Source organism: Cydia pomonella, chromosome 10 (assembly GCF_033807575.1).
Source record: "Cydia pomonella isolate Wapato2018A chromosome 10, ilCydPomo1, whole genome shotgun sequence".
Classification (NCBI taxonomy): domain Eukaryota; kingdom Metazoa; phylum Arthropoda; class Insecta; order Lepidoptera; family Tortricidae; genus Cydia; species Cydia pomonella.
The window spans coordinates 20,806,303-20,830,974 of record NC_084712.1 but is presented as its reverse complement, the minus strand read 5'-3'; the positions used below and the strand labels follow the sequence as shown (position 1 = coordinate 20,830,974).

Here is a 24,672-nt window from a genome sequence, read left to right as displayed (position 1 = left end):
TCTTCTATTATACTTTCTGCGGGTGGGATGCCCGCCTATTTCTAACTACGTAAGACTTTTACTTTTCTTTATTACTTTTCAAGGGGGAAGCTCTTAAGTTTATGATGATAGACAAACAATGAAAGAGGGACGTATTGGGTCGAATGTCCTGGCTCATGTCAGCAAGCAAATTGCCTAGGTGGGCATAGCAAATCAGGGACATTCGCGGTGAACCAGTTCTGATTTTTTTTCTCGATCCTTACGAGCGAGCTAAACTCCGCCTCCCATAAAGATAAACAATTACGATGCAAAACACTGATTTAAACTTTAACGATTTTTACAGATTATTAACTAACACAAACCGTATCATAGCAGAAAGAGTTAAGGAACATATCACAGCTGTCAAAAATCGTCAGGTGAACAAGTCTGCTGTGGCTGAGCATTTACTGAAGTCAGGACCAAACCACTGGATCGAGCTGCATAACCCTAAAATCCTTTCCACAGATCGCCATTTCTACAGCAGAAAAGTGCGGGAAGTCATTGAAATCAAAAAACATTTCAATTTCAATCGGGACGAGGGTTTGGGGATCTCATCCACATGGAATCCAGTCATTAGTATATGTAAGCGAGAACGAATATCTACAGTCGAAAAATCGAATATCGTTAGTGTTGTGTGTCGACAGAGTAACATCCCTAGTGCGCAGAATGTTCAAGTCAATAAACAAGATCAAGTGCGGGTAGTTCGAAAACTCGCGCGGATAGAAGATGTTGATGTCAACTTTAGCCAGTATTCTCCGAGACCACGGGGACAACGCTGTCCTCGAAACGTCGGAGGTAAATTTAAAACTTAATACGCGATTAAGTCCCGTTTGTGTTAGTTAATAATTACGATGCATTTAGAATTATTTATCTTAATAGTGAAAAGGGTAAAAGCAGGTAATGGGACAAACAATAGGTAGTAAGGACAGTTTATTAGTCATTGTTTAGGCTAAACTTCGTCTCCCCATAAAGATAACCAATTAGGATGCATGTACAAAAACAATGGACGACAATAAACTTTACCTGAGATGACCTTTTTTTTCGACACCCACTTTTTTTAAGTGCCATACTATTGGTCATCGCTTTTGTGTTATCGCCTCACCAACCGCAAGACTTATAGAAGATTTTCGCCTTTAAAGTGGTTCACCGCAAATGTCCCCGATTGTACGGCCACGTCTAAAAATATCGATACGAAAAGTGCCAAAAATATTATATGTATATAATATATATATAATATTATATATAATATATATATAATATGATATATTATATATAATATTATTATATGTGTCTTTATTGCCCATATCAGGGATCGGAAACCGGTATTTTTTGTATGGGAACGAAAACGGTATTTTTTCGTTCTTTGTTAATTACTTCTTTTCTAATTAGGCAATCTAATAATACGAAGTCGTTATCTGAAAACACAACTGAGTCCTACATTTAGAGTATAAAATAAACCGAAATATATGGTTATTTCGATGTTTTTGCAAAAAACCGGTTCCGATCCCTGGCCCATATATTAAGGTAGTGTATACATATTTTTGGCACATTGTTCGTACCGATATTTTCAGACGTGACAGTACAATATATCTACGAAAGTTAATGAATGAAACCAAACCTTGTGCGTATGACGAGGAAGTCGGACGGCGGTATGTTGTGCTCGTATATAGGCGCCCTGTACATGTTGTTTTCGACGACGGGCTGGGTGGCGCCGGGCGGTAATATACCGAGGAAGGGCGACGTGTGCGCGTACGCCACTTCACCATATTTCAGAGGTTTCGGGCCGCTGTCCTGAAATTAAATATATTGGTTTGGTTCATAGACATTCATTTTTAAAAAGTTACCTGAGGCTTTAAGATTACCCTTGCCAGCTCTTCAGAATTACTTAAAAAAGTCATTGATGTTGAAGGCTTATTACAGGGTCGAGGACTACTTGACAGACAAACATGCATGGTCCAAACCAGAAACTGTAAAAACAAGTAGTAATTAAAATCGTTGTATAGGTGACACAGCTCAGGTAAGAAAGCACGTCAAATATTTTTTTGTAAGTATAGCAATCTGTCAGACTTTTATAATGTATAATCTCATTTCTTTATTCATTATATTATTATTTTCCTTTGGTAAGAATTCGAAATGTTTTCTGAAAGAGCTACGTATTTTTTTTTATGATTTCATATGACATATATATCTCCTCTCTTCTTCCTCCTGCCCTTATCCCACGTTATGTGGGGTCGGCACAACATGTTCTTCTCTTCCATTCTCCTCTATCTTTCGTCACCTCAGCACTCACTCCTTTCTTTCTCATATCCTCTTTCACACAATCCATCCATCGTTTTTTGGGTCTACCATCCGCTCTCCGTCCATCAACATTCATTCCTAACATATATATATTTTTTATCAAATTTCTATGTATAAAAATTAGCTACCTACTGTATGTAATTGCATGATTTCTATAGTAATCTAAATTGTATTTTTTTTCTTATTTAATGCATGTTAATTATAAGATGTAATGTTTTGAAAAGATGTGTCCCGCAGAGTTTCTTGCCGGTGCATATTGGGATACCCTCCTCCAATTGAGGGGGGATTTAAATCTTCTCGGGTCAGAGGTGTAGGGTTAGAGCCGGTGTAGCTTTATTTGACGTTCATAAGCGCATTGTAATATGCCTACTTGAATAATAAACTATCTTCATCTTATTTTTAGATGGTAGGATTAACTAAATGTGCTACGTGTGCGTCCGTGAAAACAGAACATACGCAATGCGCCAAATTAAAAACACGTTTTAACATTCCTGACAAATTATCAAAAACCACCTACGTAATTTAGTCGGGTTATTTGTTGCCCACCATAAGCCATGCTAAAAATTTACGGTGGAGAATACAAAAATGAAACTGCGACAAGGACAAACAACCGCTTTCTCTGCTACTCCTACTGAAAGTTCCATAAGAGCATCTCGTTCGGTCATCTGACGGCTATAGCATTTCATCTGTATACTTATTGTATCTCTATGGTTTGGCTATGTTTGAGATTACTTCTGGGCAACGCTGGAGATGGCGTTTTTAACATTCTGTAAATTATACAAATTTCAAATAGAGGTGCGCTGCGGGAGTTTATCAGAAAAAGAGTTTATCTTTTCCATGTACGAGTATTTTACGATTGATCGACCACATACGTTTCACTAGAATTTCAGCCTTACCATTCCTATTCAGGTTCAAATTAGATTAGACTTCCAGAAAATGTGTTTCGCCTACAAAGGAATCACCAAAACAACCATTCAAAATATATATCGTTTTTAGGGTTCCGTAGCCAAATGGCAAAAAACGGAACCCTTATAGATTCGTCATGTCCGTCTGTCTGTCCGATTATGTCACCGCCACTTTTTTCCGAAACTATAAGGGCTATACTGTTCAAACTTGGTAAGTAGATGTATTCTATGAACCGCATTAGGATTTTTACACAAAAATAGAAAAAAAGCAATAAATTTTGGGGGTTCCCCATACTTAGAACTGAAACTCAAAAAATCTTTTTTCATCAAACCCATACGTGTGGGGTATCTATGGATAGGTCTTTAAAAATGATATTGAGGTTTCTAAGATCATTTTTTTCTAAACTGAATAGTTTGCGCGAGAGACACTTCCAAAGTGAAAAAAATTGTGTCCCCCCCCCCTATAACTTCTAAAATAACAGAATGAAAAATCTAAAAAAATATATATGATATACATTAGCATGCAAACTTCCACCGAAAATTGGTTTGAACGAGATCTAGTAAGTAGTTTTTTTAATAAGTCATAAAATAAAAATATTTTTGTTTTTCATCAAACCCATACGGATCTACGGCATCTACGGATAGGTCTTCAAAAATGATATTGAGGTCTCTATTATAATTTTTTTCTAAACTGATTAGTTTGCGCGAGAGACACTTCCAAAGTGGTAAAATGTGTGTCCAAAGTGGTAAAATGTTGAACGAGATCTAGTAAGTAGATTTTTTTTAATACGTCTTAAATGGTACGGAACCCTTCATGCGCGAGTCCGACTCGCACTTGGCCGCTTTTTTTTAAAGCTTTGAGATTGATGCGGCTTGGAAAAGAGTTAGTTTAATCGTAACGAAGCTTTCTCTGATGCGCCTTGAGGCGGCTTGCCTATCAAATCTTATTGACATACCCAGGAGGGCACTTTGGACATATTTAAACACCCCACAAGATGCCTACAGATGTGCTAGCCTTAAGTTCGTCTCACATTGAGTCAAATTCATTTCGACGCTCAGTTACAAAGGCGTACGATACATTCTTGAGTCTTGCCATCTAGTTATTACCAAGGTTCTGCCATGAGTCAGAGGAGACTGCAATGCACATTCTCTGCTCCTGTGGACCACTAATGTCAAAAAGAAGTACCCACTTAGGGCGGCACGTATTGCAACCCTATGAGGTACAGAACGTTACGGCCCAAAGGTTGATAAATGATTAATTATTACGAAAATACTAATTGGAATCATACTCTATGTAGCGTGACGTCATTTTTCTGTCAACTGCATGAAAGTTACGAGCCCTGATCATAAGCCAAAGGCTTGAGGATTTAACAACTGGCGACGCCTTGTCTGTAATCTTCTGTACAACAGTCTGCCGATTTATGCGGGGGAGGGGCACTTCAAATTTATGTCAGATAAACGTCAGTCCATACAATACATATGACCATTGGCCGAGGTTTTCGACAGAGGGGTAAGCTCTTAAAGGCGAGTCCGTTGTTAAATCCTTCAAGGCCAAAGGTATGGTGGAATAGTTTCGTTTCGAGGATTGTTAGTACCTAATTGGCTACTTGACTGTTTTTTGTAAATAAAGTCAAACGATCTTGATTTTCGTGAGGATCAAATGTCTATATAGAACTCATGGCATTTAAGCAACACAAAGATCAGAAATGAGAGTTAAAGTCTGACGCTCGGACTCGACGATTGAAACGCCTCTAACATAATGATAAGGTGATGTGACGTCACATCATATAAGTCTGTCCTAAATGTATGGAAGATCAAGGAAATTGCTATTTTGAGCCCGAAATATTGCATTTATGTGTATAGTTGGCGTACAATTTATTTATCAATAAAATGTAAGGAATCGAATAGTACCATTTACTTTTCTATTTTTGAAAGACAAATATTTTTGTTTTGAGATTTCGGAGCCTTGTATTTTTTTTATAAACTTAATATAATTTTTTAAATTCCACTTTTTTATAATGGATGGCTCAATTTTTATCCATTTAACTAAATTTTGTTATAATATTCAACATGTGTCAAGTACCCAATTGTACTACATACCTTGGTAGCGCTCCGTTTGTAATAATTCTTGATCTTGGTGCACATCCCCACTTGGCTGATCAGCGGAGGGTGTTCCTCACAAAACTCGACCAGCACCATCTCGCCGTCGCGGCCGCTCAGGTCTTCGGGTGTTCTCATGAAGAACACGTCTCCGCCTCCTGAGGCTAAGCGTTCCGCTTCGCGTTGCTGTCACAATAATAACGTATTAAGAGGCAATAGGAGTAGAGGCGTAGAGGCGAACTCGACTGTTTCCTCCGTGGTTTTTGAAGATAGAGCAATGATTTTTTCAACACAAATTATTATTAATATCTGTGTCGGACTGATTTGCTTTTAAAAATATCAAATTTTTCGAATTTACACTGTCGTGAGACATACTAACATTAACACATGAACTCGAAACATGTCGCGCGAGTGACTAGAAATACGTGAGTGTAATCAGTAGAATTATTTTAATATCAGATTTTTGTTTCTTAAGGCGCTAGTGCACTTCAAATATTCGCAAAAACGGCCTAATTTACTAGGCCGCAAAGAGAAGCATGGTATTCAAAACCGACATCAATTAGCCTAAAAAGTAAAACAGTCCGACACAGATAATTTCATTACCATTTAGATCTCAAAATTGCGTTACATTTGGTTAAGTTTTGGAGGAGGAAACAGTCGAGTACGAAACATCGTTTTGTTGACATTTTTACGCAGGATTTATCGCCTAACCTGCCGTTGTCCTTATCGCACTAGTTTTAGGAGCCGCTTCCATTAGCGAGACGGCTATATTCACCTAAAATATTTAAATCTCAGCTCTCGTATTAAAGCCAACGTTTTCATAGTCAAAGGAATCGGTGCAAAAAATTAAAGTGAGAAAATGCAAAAAGCCCTGTAAGAACTTTTAACCAAAATAGATGAGGGTATTCAGGTACTAAGGTAGGCCTCATAGCTCGTTGGGTAGCATGCTTGAAGTGGCAATGGGCAGAATATATATTACAAAAAAAAGATGCTAGGGCAACTCCCATATCACCCACGGATCGTAAATATCGTTCACGACAGCCCTTAGTTATGCTGGAAATTTCCCGCAAATCGACAACCATTGGTCCTATTTTGCGTGAAAAACGAGATGGCGCTGACAGCTTAACAAGAGGGGTTAACGTCAGGGCTGCTAAGACCCAGTTGATACGATTCCTGATGGGCTGCTGGCGGTCGAAAGGGAAGATAGAGATATATTTTTGTATATCTGTGCCTGTGAGGTGTACCTTAACCTTTTCCCTGATATATTCGATGAGGGGCTTGAGGGGGTGGCCAGCTGCCCGTAGGACAGTTTTCTGAACGATTCCTAGTCTGTCCCAATGTCCTTTTAAAGGGACAAAATTCATATCAAATTACTACCTCTTACTATGAAGCGCCCCCAAAGTGCACTTGAGTGTTGTAGGATAAGTCCCGGCGTCTCGTTGCCCAGTGTCCTTTTAAAAGGACAAATTCAAATCGCATTATAAACTCTAAGGATTACCTTGGCCTTCTTCTTAATGTGTTTAATGAGGGGCTGCACGGGGTGCGGGCCGGATGAGGCCAGCTGCCCGTACGACAGTTTTCTTAACGCCGGACGGTGGAACGCCCTAAATTCAAAAAATATTGACATCATATAATAACATAAAAAAATAGCATTTATACATTTATAAATATCCATAAATACAACAGCCCATACCTGGGTAAAAGCTACATATTGTAATAATCTGCAATATAACAAAATACATCTAATTTTCGCTACGGTTAGAAAAACATTAAAGTAGGAGATGTAAAAATATTATGTAGTAGTGAGATATATAACACTAATAAGATACTAATATTAATAAGAATTGGACGTGTACATTTGGTCTCCAAGCGTCAAAATTAAATTATATGAAATAAATGTTTCGCGTCAGGACTGTTAAGTTTATAAATTAATGCTACAGAATAATAACTATAGTATGTATTCAATAAGTCAATATTACACAATATTATAGAGTATTGGGACCGTGCGAAGTGCATGGTGGGGGTAAGTAAAGCGATCCCAGCGCATAAGGTGGTAAAAATTTGAACTAACTGCGGATAGCGTCTTTAACATTTCGTACATTTATATGGCTCGAAATGAAACTTTCATTTACGATTACTCATGAAATATACATTTAAATTGTATGGTGTAAGGGACCATTGTAAGCTGTATGAAATGCTTAATATAACTAACGTATTTATTTTGATAATTGTTAATAATGTATCCATGTGAATAGCTTTGCAAATGCCACATATTACGTGATCTTTTTCTAGAAGTTAAGAATTGATATTGTAAGTTATCCTTAAAAGATAGACATTTAACATCGCGGACTTTTTTGTAGACCTATGAATGAGAAACAACCCCACCATACATTGTGTTGTTATAGCTCAAACGGATTAGGCAGCGTTTTCGATTAAAGATCCTAGCCAGCGTGATTTTTTCCAACAACATCGTTATATTTCAAACAATTTACACAAAACCTTGACAAGTTATATACTTAAACCTTCCTCAAGAATCACTCTATTGATAGATGAAAGTCGTATGAAAATCCGTTCAGTAGTTTTTAGTTTTGGAGTAGTTTTATAAGATGTAGTGAATTGACGTTTTCCCCTAGACTTGCGGACACTAGGTTGCGTGACAGTCGTGCACGCTCCCAATAGTCTCCACGGTTAATATGTTAAGGGTCGGTTGCACTGTCTGTTATCGTTAAGAGGGAAGAATAGCTTTGCGATTCTAACGAAATAACGGTAGTTTTTCTATGAAATTCTATTTCGGGAGAAAACGGTTTCCACTAACTAAGCCTTAAAAAATCACTTTGATTTTGATGTAGATCGCTTCAGCATAATAATTATATTCTAGGTTTATAGGTTTCGCTTTTTTATTAACTTTCTTTGTTTCGCAAATTTTGAAAAAAAGGAAACCTATAAACCTAGTTTTTTCATTATGTCAATAACATATTAAAAAATCATGGAGAATGGAAAATATTTTAGAAGTGGAAAAACATTTTCTTTAGCTTTCGCAAAATTTTATTGCATGGGAAGTTTCATATACAGACCACCTAGACGCCGCAAACATGCTCAATAGTATGGGGACCGAGCGTGTCAATTTTTTGATGCCTTATATGACGTCACCCAAGCGATTTTGTGGTGTGCAACGCTATCGCCACGGTGATCCGATTCAAAGACGTAGGTAATAATAAATCGACGTTTTTATGATTGATTTATATCGAATATAAATCGAGTTAATGGACAAAAAATGCGAAGCGATTCCAGTACAGTCGGTGCTCCAGATTTGAGAAATATACTACAATATGAAGAATAACAATATTATATAATCTCTCACTTTATACTTAAGCTTAAACTTCATAAAGATCTTCGTAACACAAAACCGTCACAAAAATCGATTATAAATCGAATTGCACAGCGATACTGCATGAAACATCGCAGTGTACAACACTAGTGGCTTAAAATCGACAGAATATGAGAAAATCCTGCCGGTGAGTAAGGTTGCCAGAGCTCAACGAGGGTGCGGAGTGTTAGGGTCGACAACGCGCATGTAACTCCTCTGGAGTTGCAGGTGTCCATAGGCTACGGAAACTGCTTACCATCAGGCGGGCCGTATGCTCAGCCAACCCTAAATATATTTTTAAAATAATACTTAATAATCTTTTAACTTAATATAGTTAAAATTTAAAAACAAAATGTATACTTATTTGCCCACCCTGTAGTGTAGTTGTTTAAGAAATACATGCCTAAGTCTGGCGGGGCCCATGTGTGTTTGTATGAAGGGCGCTCGGAGCTCCACGACGGGAGTGCTGTGTTGGATCAGCTGGCCGCCGCCGACTTTTAGACGCGGGTTTTGGGATTTAGGCTGGTAGAAGCTGAAACAAAACATGATCTATTAGGTCATAGAAACTTAAACCGAAGTTTGACAGCGATTCGGAGACGAATCATGCTGTCACTTACAATTCTCTGTATCTTTAGGTATTTAAATAAAAGTAAACAAAATCTACCCTCAAATGGCTCCTTAAGCCAGTTGAGGGTAGATGAAAACATTACATGATCAAATAATGTAGGTTAAAGCCTATATATTATTTGGGTTAAAGTCAAGACGTTCAGTGACAGATCCAGGCGGTTTTGTATTTGGTTGGTTAACCAATAAATGTTATAACTACCCGAAAATTTACAAATTGTTTGTTTACTTTTATTTAAATACCTAAAGATACAGACTATAATGTATGGCACTCTATCCCTATCGGCTTTTTAGGGTTGTCAAAATTAAAAAAGTGGTAGTGCACGCAAAGGGACGTCCAGTTTTGCCAACCCTAATAATTGCTCGGAGCAATGCTGAGCCGAAAAGAACCGAGAATGTCCGAATGCTGCTGTAACTGCAGTTTCTCCCCCCTGATTAGGTGTCAGTGCTAGAAAGCATACACTTCCTAATAGGGACCGTGCGCGTTGGAGGGTCTGCCATCTTGTGGCCTGAATCAGAACCATAAACATGCACATTTACACGTCAAGTGTTTTCTTGTGCATAGTAGGTTCTGCCATCTTGTGGGCTACATCGGAACAATAAACATCAAATTTACGCCTCGCGCCAAAAATCTGACGGCTCCTGTGCTGCCTCCTACAGTTCATGCACGCTCCCTATACGTAAGCCAATTTAGTGTCTAATATGCACGCGACATCTGAATACACATCAATGTGTAAGTTCTTAAAGGCAGTCCGTTAAATATTTTGGCATTACCATGGCAACACGGTTCAAGAAAAGGGAGTTATTTACTGATAGTGACAAATACACCGACAGTTTGAACTTTTCTTCATCGCGTTAATAATCGAACTGAGATTTTCACAAGACAAATTGATGCCACTATTGATGTTTATTTTAAATACGAGGGCTGCTACTTATGTATCCGAAAACAAAAAATAACAAACAGCTATAGCTATAAATGTTTTTTTTTACCTTCATACTTGTTCAACAAGATGATTGATACACTTTTACATATATTAAAACTACTTTTCACAGCTCTTTTTCCATTCTGATCTTTGTATACAAAACGTGGAATTTGTATGCAAAAACGGCTTTTGAAACCAAATGTACATGTTTTATCTCACAAATGCTTGTGATACTATTGTTAAGAGATGCCTCCATCTTACGATATGTACTATGACCACCTTGCATTATGAGTTCACGCACAGCTTCTATATTTGGTGGGATAACACCCGATTTTGAGCGTTTTTTTTTTTTTTTAATTCGTAAGCATACGACGACCACAATTTATTTCTTTGACCCTTTATTTTTCTTTGGACGGGACTTACTCCCCAAAAGTCAAAAAAAGTCGATCCAAGCACTATTTTTGAGTTTACCCACGCACAAAATCGTAAAAAAAACGTCACACGAAAATTTTCACAATTAAATCCGTTGAAGACGAAACAAGGATTTTTTAAAATGATGTTACAATATAAAACCAATTGATATACATATGAAACAAATTGTATTCTGCTTCCAAAGAGTTGCATTTTTATATTTTTTTAATATAGTTCCAGTAAGTGGCTCATTCCAGATACATAAGTAGTAGTCCTCGTATGTATGGTTGCCAGAGCTCAACGAGGGCGCATGCTAGGGTCGGCAACGCACATGTGACTCCTCTGGAGTTGCAGGCGTACATAGGCTACGGAGACTGCTTACCATCAAGCGGGCCGTATGCTTTTTTGCCACCGACGTAGTATAAAAAAAAATTAATATAACTAACACATCATTTAAAATATTGAAGATATTCCGGTCTTGTAACACATTTATGACACCAGGCTTGCCAAGCAAATTCTTAGATTTCTTTACGCAATAATACAACGAAATGAAAGGTGTTTGTATAGGCCTTTGGGCGGCTAAAGGTTTAAATTAATATAAATTGATATAACTTACACATCATTGGAGATATTGAAGGGATCTTGATCAGACTTGGGCGGCGGCATCTTCTTGGTACACATTGATAACCTGCCAGCCTTTTCTAGCAAGATTTTTGACTTCTTCACGTGATAATACAACGAAAAGAACGTGTTTTTACAGGCCTCTAGGCGGTTAGAGGTTTAAATACCTATAAATGAGAGGAGTTTCAGGTGTACATAGGCTACGGAGACTGCTTACCATCAGGCAGGCCGTATGCTTGTTTGCCACCGACGTAGTATAAAAAAAAATGAATATAACTTACACATCATTGGAGATATTGAAGGGATCCCGGTCAGGCGATTTAGGTGGAGGTGGAGGTGCGTCCTCCTGCAATACGTTGATGACGCCCGCCTTGCCAAGCAGGATCTTGGACTTCTTCACGTGGGGGTGCGGGATCTTCACTTTGGGCTGAGGGCCTCGTTCTGCCAACAAACATGGGTTTAGGGTCGTCAACGCGCATGGAACTTTTCACAAGTAAATCCGTTGAAGATGAAACAAGGATTTTTTAAAATGATGCTACAATATAAAACCAATTGATATACATATGAAACAAATTGTATTCTGCTTCCAAAGAGTTGCATTTTTATATTTTTTTAATATAGTTCCAGTAAGTGGCTCTTTCCAGATACATAAGTAGTAGTCCTCGTATGTATGGTTGCCAGAGCTCAACGAGGGCGCATGCTAGGGTCGGCAACGCACATGTGACTCCTCTGTTGTTGCAGGCGTACATAGGCTACGGAAACTGCTTACCATCAGGCGGACCGTATGCTTGTTTGCCACCGACGTAGTATAAAAAAAAATACATACATACATATAATCACGCCTATTTCCCGAAGGGGTAGACAGAGACCACGGATTTCCACTTGCTTCGATCCTGACATACCTCTTTCGCTACCTTCACTTTCATAACATTCCTCATACACGCTCGTATAATATAAATAAAATTAAAAATAATTATTTGTGGACAATCTTACGCAGTAGCTAAGCAAAGCTTGTACTAGTTATGGGTACTAGGCGACGATAGATATGGGTACTGGGCGACCGAGCGTTGCTCGGTTATAACTATTTATTGTAATATGGTGGTGTATAGGTGATAATCTTAACTACATTTTTTTACTAAAATAAACTTGTCTAAAACAATAAAAATTCAAAATATATATATATATATAAACTTGAATATAAAAAAAAAAAAACAAAATTTAGTCACCGGGCGAGATTCGAACCCGTAACACTCGTTTCTAGCAGTCCGCGTCTTAACCCGCTGGGCCAGACGGACAGTGGCCGGCAACACGAAATTAGCGACCATATTCTGCGTCGAAAGAAAAACGCATGAAAACTCTAAAACACGCGTTTTCCCAAACATAAGACTAAACTAGATCGATTGTATACCCCCAAAAACCCCCATATACCAAATTTCAGCGAAATCGTTAGAGCCGTTTTCGAGATCACAGAAATATATTTATATATATATATACAAGAATTGCTCGTTTAAAGGTATAAGATTCATATATAGATGAATACATACTTATATACAGATAACACCCATGACTCAGGAACAAATATCTGTGTTCATCACACAAATAAATGTCCTTACCGGGATACGAACCCGGGACCATCGGCTTCATAGGCAGGCCTACCCACTAGGCCAGACCGGTCGTCAAATATAAATATTGATAGGAATATCTTAGTTTTACCTCTAGTAATCTTCGACGGGTCCACATCATCCGGTATTCCTAGTATAATGTTCTCATCGTTAGGGTCCAACGTAAGTATTTTCGGCTTCGGTATCTTGGACATGTTCTCAGCGTCCCATATAACTTCATCTTCCCAGGTGCCATATACTAGTTCTTCGTTCTCGACGGGGAATATACTGGAATGAAAATGATATTTGGGTATATGGTTGACGTTTGACGACTTTTCGTGTAATTTCAACTTTCAACCCCATTTTCATCTCTTAAAGGTTGAATTGAAAAATATATCATTAACGCCAAAATAGATAGTTATTGGAGCTCTTAAATATTTGTGGAAAATCTTTTACAAAATCGATCACGTGATCACGACATCGATCGTTTGGTGTGGTAGTGTTGGCTGATCGACGGATACAATAATTGATCGATGTTGACTGTTCCATTCTACCATCGATCGATTAGTGTGGTAACGCCTAATGTTCGTACCCCCCAGAGTAGTGTGGCAGTCATGCAAAGAGCGAATAATTTCAATCTTGTTACAACAAAACTGTATCAATTACGCACCTGTACCAAGTGTTGTCTTCACCCTCGGCTGCCGCGGACGTTTGAGGGTTCGCAGTAGATGTTGATGAACTGAAAAAAAGAAAATATAATATAATATCACTTCTGCTTACATTAGACATAATAATTGAAATATATAAATAAAAGAAAATAAAGTTTCCCGTATAAATCGAAAGTAGAAAAAAACCATGACCCAATTACTAAACACAAGTATCAACTTGGTTATTTGTTTACTTGATTCACAGTTAAATTCATAAAATGATTTTAGCTCTGGTAAATATAGATAAATAAATAAATTTAATATTATACACAAATTGACCAAGTCCCACAGTAAGCTCAATAAGGCTTGTGTTGAGGGTACTTAGACAACGATATATATAATATTTTTTTTTTTTTTTTAAATAGCCTATCTTGTGTCCCACTGCTGGGCAAAGGCCTCCCCTTTTTTCCGCCACTCATCACGGTTTGAAGTATGTTCCCGCCAGTCTCTGCAAAAAGCGTCGAGGTCATCCCGCCATCTCTTTTTTGGTCTGCCTCTGCCCCGGCTAATCTGCGGTATCCATTCGGTAGCCAATTTGGCCCACCGATCCGGGTGCATACGGCAGACGTGTCCTGCCCAACCCCACTTAAGCTTAGCGGCCTTAACACCCACATCTATAATACCAGTTCTGGAGCGCAGTTCGGTGTTCCTAACTCGATCGGTATATAATATATAAATACTTAAATACATAGAAAACAACCATGAGTCAGGAACAAATATCCATGCTCATCACACGAATAACTGCCCTTACCGGGATTTGAACCCGAGACCATCGGCTTCGTAGGCAGCCCACCCACCCACTAAACCAGACCGGTCGTCAAAAAAAATCAAATCTGACATCGCTGGTTGGTTCATTAAGTTTCAGATTGCTTCAGTGACCGACATGTGGTAATGGCTGCCTGCCGAAACATTCAAAAAGAGAATGTAAACAGGCAAACACCGATGTTGGAACCCAGCCTGCTGCGTTGCTCTTGCTGTGCAGGCGTGCTAGCACCTGTAGTAAACATACGTGGTGGGCTTGGTGGGCAGCGGCGCGGGCTGCGGGCGCGGGTGAGAGAACTGTTGTGCTGTCCTGCTCACCGATGTTGGAACCCAGCCTGCTGCGTTGCTGTTGCTGTGCAGGCGTGCTAGCAGCTGTAGTAAACATACGTGGTGGGCTTGGTGGGCAGCGGCGCGGGCTGCGGGCGCGGGTGAGAGAACTGTTGTGCTGTCCTGCTCACCGATGTTGGAACCCAGCCTGCTGCGTTGCTGTTGCTGTGCAGGCGTGCTAGCAGCTGTAGTAAACATACGTGGTGGGCTTGGTGGGCAGCGGCGCGGGCTGCGGGCGCGGGTGAGAGAACTGTTGTGCTGTCCTGCTCACCGATGTTGGAACCCAGCCTGCTGCGTTGCTGTTGCTGTGCAGGCGTGCTAGCAGCTGTAGTAAACATACGTGGTGGGCTTGGTGGGCAGCGGCGCGGGCTGCGGGCGCGGGTGAGAGAACTGTTGTGCTGTCCTGCTCACCGATGTTGGAACCCAGCCTGCTGCGTTGCTGTTGCTGTGCAGGCGTGCTAGCAGCTGTAGTAAACATACGTGGTGGGCTTGGTGGGCAGCGGCGCGGGCTGCGGGCGCGGGTGAGAGAACTGTTGTGCTGTCCTGCTCACCGATGTTGGAACCCAGCCTGCTGCGTTGCTGTTGCTGTGCAGGCGTGCTAGCAGCTGTAGTAAACATACGTGGTGGGCTTGGTGGGCAGCGGCGCGGGCTGCGGGCGCGGGTGAGAGAACTGTTGTGCTGTCCTGCTCACCGATGTTGGAACCCAGCCTGCTGCGTTGCTGTTGCTGTGCAGGCGTGCTAGCAGCTGTAGTAAACATACGTGGTGGGCTTGGTGGGCAGCGGCGCGGGCTGCGGGCGCGGGTGAGAGAACTGTTGTGCTGTCCTGCTCACCGATGTTGGAACCCAGCCTGCTGCGTTGCTGTTGCTGTGCAGGCGTGCTAGCAGCTGTAGTAAACATACGTGGTGGGCTTGGTGGGCAGCGGCGCGGGCTGCGGGCGCGGGTGAGAGAACTGTTGTGCTGTCCTGCTCACCGATGTTGGAACCCAGCCTGCTGCGTTGCTCTTGCTGTTCAGGCGTGCTAACACCTGTAGAAACAGCACTTGGTCACCCACGTCATTTTCATCGCGCTCAAATAACAAGGAATACGTCAGGCACGTCTTACAACGAAATTTAAACCTTTTACTCGCTGCCATCGCAAATGGCAACTGTCATACATCCTATATCGCATCGGCACTTTACAATCAGGTGAGATTTTGGTCAAATGCTTTACTTTATCCAGTAGAAAATAAATGAATAAATAAAACACAAGTCGTCAGGGAACCGACTGTTGAACTGCCAGCGGACTCTCATTCAGGTTTCATCTGCTTTCCGGCCTCTGTTCTCTACTTCAATACATCCAATATCTATTAAAACCTAACATCACACAGGTGTTGAGTGTTATTTAGGCAGGTTCAAACTAACTAACTCTTTTTTAACCTTCTTTTAACTCTATTTAACCTGCAACATAGCATGGCGACCCTGCCAAACTACAATGCACGCACCTTATGTGTAATCTCGCTACCATCCCATATAACATCATCTTTCCACTGCAACTGCGATACCATATGGAAAGAGTCCTCAGGAAACCCACTATCGGGATTATTCACGGCCTCCTGTTCGGTTTTGGTCTCTTCCAGCTTCTATTTTACTATAGCGATTATTTTTCATTAAAACCCAACCTTACATGGCCACCCTGCCACCAATAAGAAACATAACCGTACGCACCTTATGTTTAATCTCGCTGCCATCCCAAATTACGTCATCTTCCCACTGCAACTGCGATACCATAAGGAACGAGTCCTCAGGAAACCCACTGTCGGGACTGTCAGCGGCCTCCTGTTCGGTTTTGGTCTCTTCTTCAGGCCTCTCCTTTGATTCGGTCTCGCGGTCTGGTGATTGGGCCTGGAAGTTGGGAAAGTTTTAGATCCATTTTCTAATATCCAATTTAGAGTAGACATAATACTAAAACAGGCTTTTTTTCATAGGATTATCAATAAAAATGGTTCGTTTCACGGCTCTTGACTATACTTCGATATTTTTGTAGCTTTATCTCTTCTTTTGCCAAGTTCTTTTTTACATTCTTTGTTATTTTTTTGTATGACCCTTACCTTGACGTCTAATGGTTCTTATTTTGCCTCATACGGCTCACACCATTTTTATTTACGAGTGAGACAGATATTGCCACAAGGCCGCTAAAGAGTGAGGCAGACATACCTTGACTTTAAACCTGTAATCGAAGCCTTCTCCCGTCTCCAGCACGTTCAGCATGTCGTACCACACTTGGGCCTTATCACCCGCCATGGTTCTCACTTTGCCTCGCACGGCTCACACCATCTTTATTGACGAGTGAGACAGATATTGCCACAAGGCGGCTAAAGAGTGAGGCAGACATACCTTGACTTTAAACCCGTAATCGAAGCCTTCTCCCGTCTCAGGCACGTTTAGCAAGTCGTACCACACTTGGGCCTTATCACCCGCCATGGTTCTCACGTTGCCTCACACGGCTCACACCATCTTTATTGACGAGTGAGACAGATATTGCCACAAGGCCGCTAAAGAGTGAGGCAGACATACCTTGACTTTAAACCTGTAATCGAAGCCTTCTCCCGTCTCCAGCACGTTCAGCATGTCGTACCACACTTGGGCCTTATCACCCGCCATGGTTCTCACTTTGCCTCGCACGGCTCACACCATCTTTATTGACGAGTGAGACAGATATTGCCACAAGGCGGCTAAAGAGTGAGGCAGACATACCTTGACTTTAAACCCGTAATCGAAGCCTTCTCCCGTCTCAGGCACGTTTAGCAAGTCGTACCACACTTGGGCCTTATCACCCGCCATGGTTCTCACGTTGCCTCACACGGCTCACACCATCTTTATTGACGAGTGAGACAGATATTGCCACAAGGCCGCTAAAGAGTGAGGCAGACATACCTTGACTTTAAACCCGTAATCGAAGCCTTCTCCCGTCTCGGGTACATTCAGCATGTCGTACCACACTTGCGCCGGCCCGAATCGCCAATGCGCGGGCGTGGGGCGTTGAGACTTGTCGCCAGATTGAGCGTTGTTGCTATCGTTGTTTGTTTGCTGGTTTTCTTCCATTGGTCTATAAAAAAATGATACATACAGTGTTTAAAGTTACGAAAAGCAAAGCGTAAGAATGGAACTCTTTCAGTTCTTTCACCGCAAAGACGTCAACTGACGCGCGTGGCTTCAGCCCAATTACCTTCGTGCTTTGCGACAAGGTTCACGATTACTTGTCGCACATGTGACATAGGCGTAACGTTCAGAGGGTTAATGAACTGGGAATTGTAATGACATTTTTTTTCTGAGAATGTTTTGTGGCATTAAATGTCTCTAAAAATTAGTAAGCGAATGTCTGACTTGACAGCAGACTTCAAACCTAACAACATCTAGATATGTACGATGTTGCTTATGTCCATGGGCGGCGATGACTGCTTCCCATCAGGCGGCTCGTCTGCTTGTTTGCTGTCTATTACATAAAAACGCATCGTCTGGGCTATGAAAATTATCTCCCAACTTATCTTGGTCTGACTCTGTCGCCTTCTTATGATATAAGAGGGGGAGGGGGAGGACACCCGAGGGGGGGGAGGGACAACAGCAGAGGGCCTGTATACTCGCATAGCTTATTATCCTCGTTGTCGCTCGCATATTGCTCTCTGGCAGAAAGGTTTCTTTTCACTTCTCACGCTCGTAAAATTGACATTTAAGTCGCGTGTAAGCGACATAAAATTGCTTATTATGCTCTAGAGCATAAAGTAAAATCATCTATTACGGCCCTTAACTAAGCAATAAAGTTCTGGATCTGCCATACTGCCTGCCAGCTCTGCCAGAGCGCCCCGACCGGCCCGAGTACGATTTTCTTTAATTTTGAACAAATAGTGTAAAATAACCTAAAATACTTATAAGGAAATATTTATAAGTTTTCCTTGAAATCAAAGTGAAAAGCAGGGTGTATAACTCAGGCATAAATGTTTTTTTTTATCCTCAACTATATTGGTCCTCACTGCGCTCGGAACAAAAAATCGCCTCGGATATAAATGGATTGCTTTATGCCCTTGTACAACCTACTATTTCTTCATGTAGCGCGAAAACTTGACAGTAGACTTTAAACCTAATTGAACCCACATAAGGTCTATATTACCTAAGTAGTTTGTCCTCATCGTCGCTCGCATACTGAGGTTCATAGTTCTCCGGTGGTTGCGCGGGAGTATCACTACTGGTACTGCCGCTACGACGACGCCGTCTACGTTTCTTCACGTAGCGCCATATTTGAGGGAGACTTGACAGTTTGCCAGGCCCGAAAAGTCTTGAGAAAAGAAGAACCTGGAATGGACATAGATTGCTTTAGGAAAGGTGGTGCGGATTAACTTTCCTCTCTTGTTGCACAAATAACTATTGACCCACATGTCTATTTCATTACTTAATCAAAATATCAACTTACTTTATCAGGTCTAAAATCTGGGAAGAGTTCAGTGACATCAGTGTTGGCATATTTTGATGGTAACATTGCAGCCAGTGGTGTCTCAAGTTTCTTATTTTCTGATGTCTGAGTCTTTAACGTTCTGTCCCTGTAAAGTAAAAAGATCAAAAATATTATTAAAATTGGATGTATATTACAGAAAAACCAATGTACTTATATTCAATATGTGTGTCCAAAGAAATATTATTGATATAAAAATTCGAATTGGTTTAACTTCACTTTATATTGTAGAATGTAAACACATCAGTAAAATGAATAGAGTAGTATAAAAGATTTATTTATTTTAACTTCTTAAAAAATCTATGTTAGTCTTATGAACTATATATCTACAGGAAACTTAACCTAGTAGGTATTGGGAGCGATATATAGTCCTATTTGTCCATCCCAATAACCACATCAACCCAGTATTTTGTGAGCGAACTCCTTAGCATGCTGTTGCTGCTTCCGCGCACTCCCAAGCAGTGAGGCAAAGATTAAAGATAATAATTCAAAGATTCGAGCACATGATAGATTTTTTCCGCTACTGTAGATTATCACCACCTAAACTACTGCAGTCTATGCAACATGGAGACAAGTAAAACTGACACTTTTTAAGACTTATTACCAGACGTTTTACACGTGCAGCCTGTGGGTGAGATTTACACAGAAGGCTTATAATACACTGCATGTGCAATACAACAACGTCCTTAGAATGCTGTTGAGGCGACCTAAACACTGCAGCGCATCGGGCATGTTCGCCGAGGCTAGAACAGACGACTTATTTGCCATAAGGCGAAAAAGAATTGCCTCACTGCTTGGGAGTGCGCGGAAGCAGCAACAGCATGCTAAGGAGTTCGCTCACAAAATACTGGGTTGATGTGGTTATTGGGATGGACAAATAGGACTATATATCGCTCCCAATACCTACTAGGTTAAGTTTCCTGTAGATATATAGTTCATAAGACTAACATAGATTTTTTAAGAAGTTAAACTATTAACCAATTTCTATGGACTATGGTCCGAAATAATCAATTTTTATTTTATTTATTTTTATTTAATACCTGAACAGAAAACTTACGGAATAGTTGAAGGCGGAGGCATAAGCCCTCCATCCCCCTCCATGTCACCCTCATAGCCATCATCCCCCGCCCTCTGCTCCTCCTGTTGAAAAATCTCTTTGTCCTTCCAATTCTCATTCGCTTCGCTCTGTGGACAATCACTTTTAACATCTACTGACACAGCTGTGTCAGATATATCCATCTCAGTCTCATCTTTTACTTCTGTTTGTGTCTGTGTGTCCGGTTGTGCTTCCCGATTAGTACTAGTGTCTTCCTAATGTTAACACAAACATATGTTAGAACAATTGAGGTTGTAGAACATTTAGTGAAGCGATTAGCTGTTTGTTAGTGGTGAAGATGAGGATGAAATGGATATGAGTGATAGATATCATGCTGTGATATTGAAGGTGTGATGTGATAAAACAGTGAAAATGATACCCAGGAATAATTACATTTAACAACAAAACCAATAGTCCAAGAGCCAGAAACCCGTTGAACGTCACGCCTATCGTGTGCGACGCGTCATCTCATGAACCTGGCCCAGCGTAGGCCAGTTCAGGGGATGCATTTATACGTTAGAGGGAGCAAGTGATATTGCTATCTCATTCCACCGCATAGCTGCATCCCTCTTTGACGGCCCTCAGGCCATAAGTAATGTCAAAAAGATTTGACTGACAAAAAAGCTATAGGTACAGATCCCTTATTATTCATACATATGGATTGAAAGTTTATTTAATGCCGAATTACTTACAATACAATTTAACGTAATTTTATGTCTCAGTTTTGCATAATTGTATGTAATATTCGGAAAAATGTTATAAAAAAACATGCAAAAAATACGCGACCTGTTCAAGGTGATTTTAATCCATATTTATTTATTTTTCTTTTTTACATGGTTGAATCTTATATAAAACAAAAGCTGGATTTTTTATCTTTCTTAAAATATCCAAATCATGTGTATTTGTACTGCCAAAATTGCAACTGTACGTGTTTTACCAATCCTACTCGTTGGATGTCAGTCAAAAGTTAGCGTGTCTCTGAAAAGTACCCTACGTTACAAGTATATTAGCTGAAGTACAGGCTTGTCCGAGAATTAAATACTGGTGATAAAATAACGTTCTAATAAAGTAGGTTCATACAAACAAACAATTGTACCTATTTTTATTAATGTGACACTGATTTTTACTCCCTTTTGTAGTACCTACAATTTCACAATCACAATGCAGCCGCGTATTCGCGTCTTACGACAATCCCAAAGTAAACAAGTAGTAAATAAAGACGCGATCTAAATTTTAAACTAATTATATTACGTTTTGATCAGTATGAAACAAGCTTTCAAATCATGGCAAACTTTATTTAATAAAAGCTTTTTATTACATTTTATCAGTTAAAACCTTTGTGACAGAACTTATGACCTAACTAAATAGTTGGAATGCATGAAGGTTGATATCGGGCTGTGTAGCCGTGACTCGCACGGCTACACAGTTGACGTTTTTGGCGTTCAAAGGGTTAACAACAAAACCTGTAGTCTAAATTGTATTTTATGTTATTTAATGCATGTTAATTATAAGATGTAATGATTTGAAAAGATGTGTCCCGCCAAGTTTCTTGCCAGTCCATATTGGGATACCCTCCTCCAATTGAGGGGGGATTTAAATCTCAGGTCAGAGGTGTAGGTGTTAGAGCTGGTGTAGCTTTATTTGACGTTCATAAGTGCTTTGTAATATGCCTACTTAAATAATAAAATAGGTAAAGAACTTTAATGCCAATAGGGTAAATAACTATAATTATAGCTTTTTTAACCGTGCATCTAACAATTACAGGTTTTTCTTACAATTAGTGATAACCAACCACATACAAATAGGTACGTTAAAATAGCAGACACATAATCCAGCTAGCCTTAATTATAGTGTTATTGAAGTGATGGGAGTTTACTTCAGGGAGCAAAATAACTTATAAACTTATATATATAGTTAACAAATTCTTTAACACATCCAAATATAAGGTTTTTAATTTTTTGACGCCAATGACGGATATATCCACACCGTAGGGCCAGCGGCGAAGATGGATTAATTCGTCACGGACCACAGAGCAAGATAGACCTACGTGCATATACATAAAATTCAATTTCAGTTTTGACAGCTTTTCTGTTTGACACGGCATTGAAAAGGTTAAGGGTTAAAACTTGAAAAGTAACATTTTGGGGTTGTGATGTTATGTAGTTCTGTCTGAGGATTGAATGTTACGAATGGATGAATGGATATAACCCAATCAATCACTTTGACAGTTGTTGTCAATAATATTTTAACAGTCTCCTAGCGTACTCGGTAGTGACCCTGCCTATGAAGCATTGAAAAACACTTTTTAAAAAACAGTTACTATTACTTATGAAAGTAATAGAATGTCAATGAATATATGACTTATTTTTCAAAAGTGTTTTTCATTAAAAAGACATGTTACAATCACTTACCTTATTTCTAATGCTAAAAAACAAACTATAGGACTAATGCCCCACAATTTTTTTTTTTTGTGGGGATGGCGATGGATGGCTAGCCAAACTTAAGTACAGTAAGACTGAGTTTTACAACAGATGAAAGTATTAGTAATGAGTATATGGCAGCTATGTAAGCACAGCTTTGTTTATTTTGTCTTACTTGAGCATCCTCGGCAACATCATCTATATCAAAAAAGTCTACCGCAGAAGGGCTTTTAATTGTGTAATCTGAAATCAATAAAAATGAAAATGATAAAATAAACATAATTAAATAAGTATTATAACAACGGTATATTAAAATAGACCAATCACATTTTAAATTTAATAATAATTATGCAATAAATCACACCCTTACAGGACAATTAAATATATTATTAGATGTTTCATCACATTCCAGGAAAGAAAACCTTATGTATGTGTTTTCATGGTTACTCTCAAACATGAGAGGAGGCCTGTGCCCAGCAGTGGGATGTATATAGAAATTATTTATAAAAATTGGTTTTTAAAAATCAAGCACATATTGGAATATACAAGCGCAGCAATTTGCATCTAGAGTTCCTCATTATGGAGTGATTATTTCTATACAAGGTTTCCTTTTAATCTGACTGTTCAAGTAAAAACCTAGCCTAGCCTGAGACCGTTTATTAAATTTCTCATTGAAACAATCCCTAAAAACTTTACACACCTTTTTCTTCTTCCTCTTTCACTTTTTCTTCATTTTCCAACACTTCAGACAGCATAGAGCCAAGCCCCAGCCGACTGAGTGAGGACAACATGCGTTTGGAGTCCCCATCGAGCAATCCATCGTCTTCCAACTGACCCGATTCATCTATGTTGCCAAACAGAAACCCGGTCAAGTCGACGCCACCGCAGTCTTGGTCGGTGGGATCATCGCTGTCACACATGGTTGAGTAAACTACAATTTATAGTACACTTTTACACATCATTTATAGCTGGAACACGTAAATAGTGGGAAATAACTGTGCTAAACCAAATAAATATGATTTAACAGTCAAGCTATAGTCAAGCCTCTTTTCACTTCGTCGAGTAAATAGCCATTTGTTTGACATTTGATGAACGAATGAAATGAATGGTTATGTCATCATCTGTCAGTTCTGACGTATGCTGTTTGAAGCACGATTAAAAACTATAGAAAAAAATAATTGAATATATATTTAAAGCAATTATTTTCAATATTTTTGCCCAATGTTTTATCATGTGATTTGTTGTTATTATGGGTATACTTTACACTTTGGGGTATGTTAAGAAAGTAAAATCACATTATGAATAATACTATTACAATGTATTTTATCTTGGCAACCCAACGTATAAAACGACGAAAGCGGAAACCAGGCCATAAAATCCAAAAAAAAAAAAAGACGGAAGCGGAAGCGCAAACTAGTGCGGAGTTTGTACTGACATGCTGCTTACTACTTTTTTTTTTAATGGTAGAGGAGGCAAACGAGCAGACGGATCACCTGATGGTAAGCGATTACCGCCGCCCATGGACACCTGCAACACCAGAGGGGTTGTAAGCGCGTTGCCGGCCTTTAAGATGGGAGTACGCTCTTTTCTAGTTGAACTTAATAAGTTGTTAAAGTAAATAATATTTATATGTTTGACCATCCTATTCCGTAAGTACAAAAAGGCGGCAAATTTAAAAAAACGTAGGCGCGAAGGATTGTCCTCTCATAGAAAATTTTAATTTCATGCCTTTTTCTACTTATAAAGTAGGTTTGGCAGAGTATATTAGTAATTTAGAATAAATTGTGAAATACATATTACGTTAATTTATTTATTAGTCCGTACAAATAAATGTTCCCTGTACCTATATACAAATAATGCTTAGTACAGGGGGCTTGATTTACTGGGTTATAATATAAAGTTATATTATAGGTACCTAAGAGTAAAATTCTTATTCATAATTCATTCATAATTTCATAATTCATTTAGTTTTTTTTTTATTTTTCAATATTACAAAGTGTCACAGTTCT

At 39.5% G+C, this 24,672-nt stretch overlaps 1 protein-coding gene across 1 annotated transcript in view; it reads right to left on the bottom strand.

Annotated features, from left to right (window-relative positions):
- LOC133522381 (transcription initiation factor TFIID subunit 1) overlaps nucleotides 1–23,750 on the bottom strand; it is a 71,353-nt gene extending 47,603 nt beyond the window's left edge. The window contains exons 1-15 of the mRNA XM_061857703.1: nucleotides 23,364–23,750; nucleotides 22,839–22,906; nucleotides 20,205–20,458; nucleotides 19,109–19,235; nucleotides 18,809–18,990; nucleotides 17,578–17,749; nucleotides 16,369–16,545; nucleotides 15,565–15,689; nucleotides 13,539–13,607; nucleotides 12,981–13,156; nucleotides 11,549–11,708; nucleotides 9,092–9,220; nucleotides 6,820–6,925; nucleotides 5,322–5,507; nucleotides 1,637–1,809 (exon numbers count right to left, since the gene is read on the bottom strand). Coding sequence (XP_061713687.1) covers nucleotides 1,637–1,809; nucleotides 5,322–5,507; nucleotides 6,820–6,925; nucleotides 9,092–9,220; nucleotides 11,549–11,708; nucleotides 12,981–13,156; nucleotides 13,539–13,607; nucleotides 15,565–15,689; nucleotides 16,369–16,545; nucleotides 17,578–17,749; nucleotides 18,809–18,990; nucleotides 19,109–19,235; nucleotides 20,205–20,458; nucleotides 22,839–22,906; nucleotides 23,364–23,583 — 2,324 coding nt within the window. The 5' untranslated portion in view covers nucleotides 23,584–23,750. The remainder of the gene's footprint in view (nucleotides 1–1,636; nucleotides 1,810–5,321; nucleotides 5,508–6,819; nucleotides 6,926–9,091; nucleotides 9,221–11,548; nucleotides 11,709–12,980; nucleotides 13,157–13,538; nucleotides 13,608–15,564; nucleotides 15,690–16,368; nucleotides 16,546–17,577; nucleotides 17,750–18,808; nucleotides 18,991–19,108; nucleotides 19,236–20,204; nucleotides 20,459–22,838; nucleotides 22,907–23,363) is intronic.
- Between the last annotated feature and the right edge of the window lie 922 nt (nucleotides 23,751–24,672).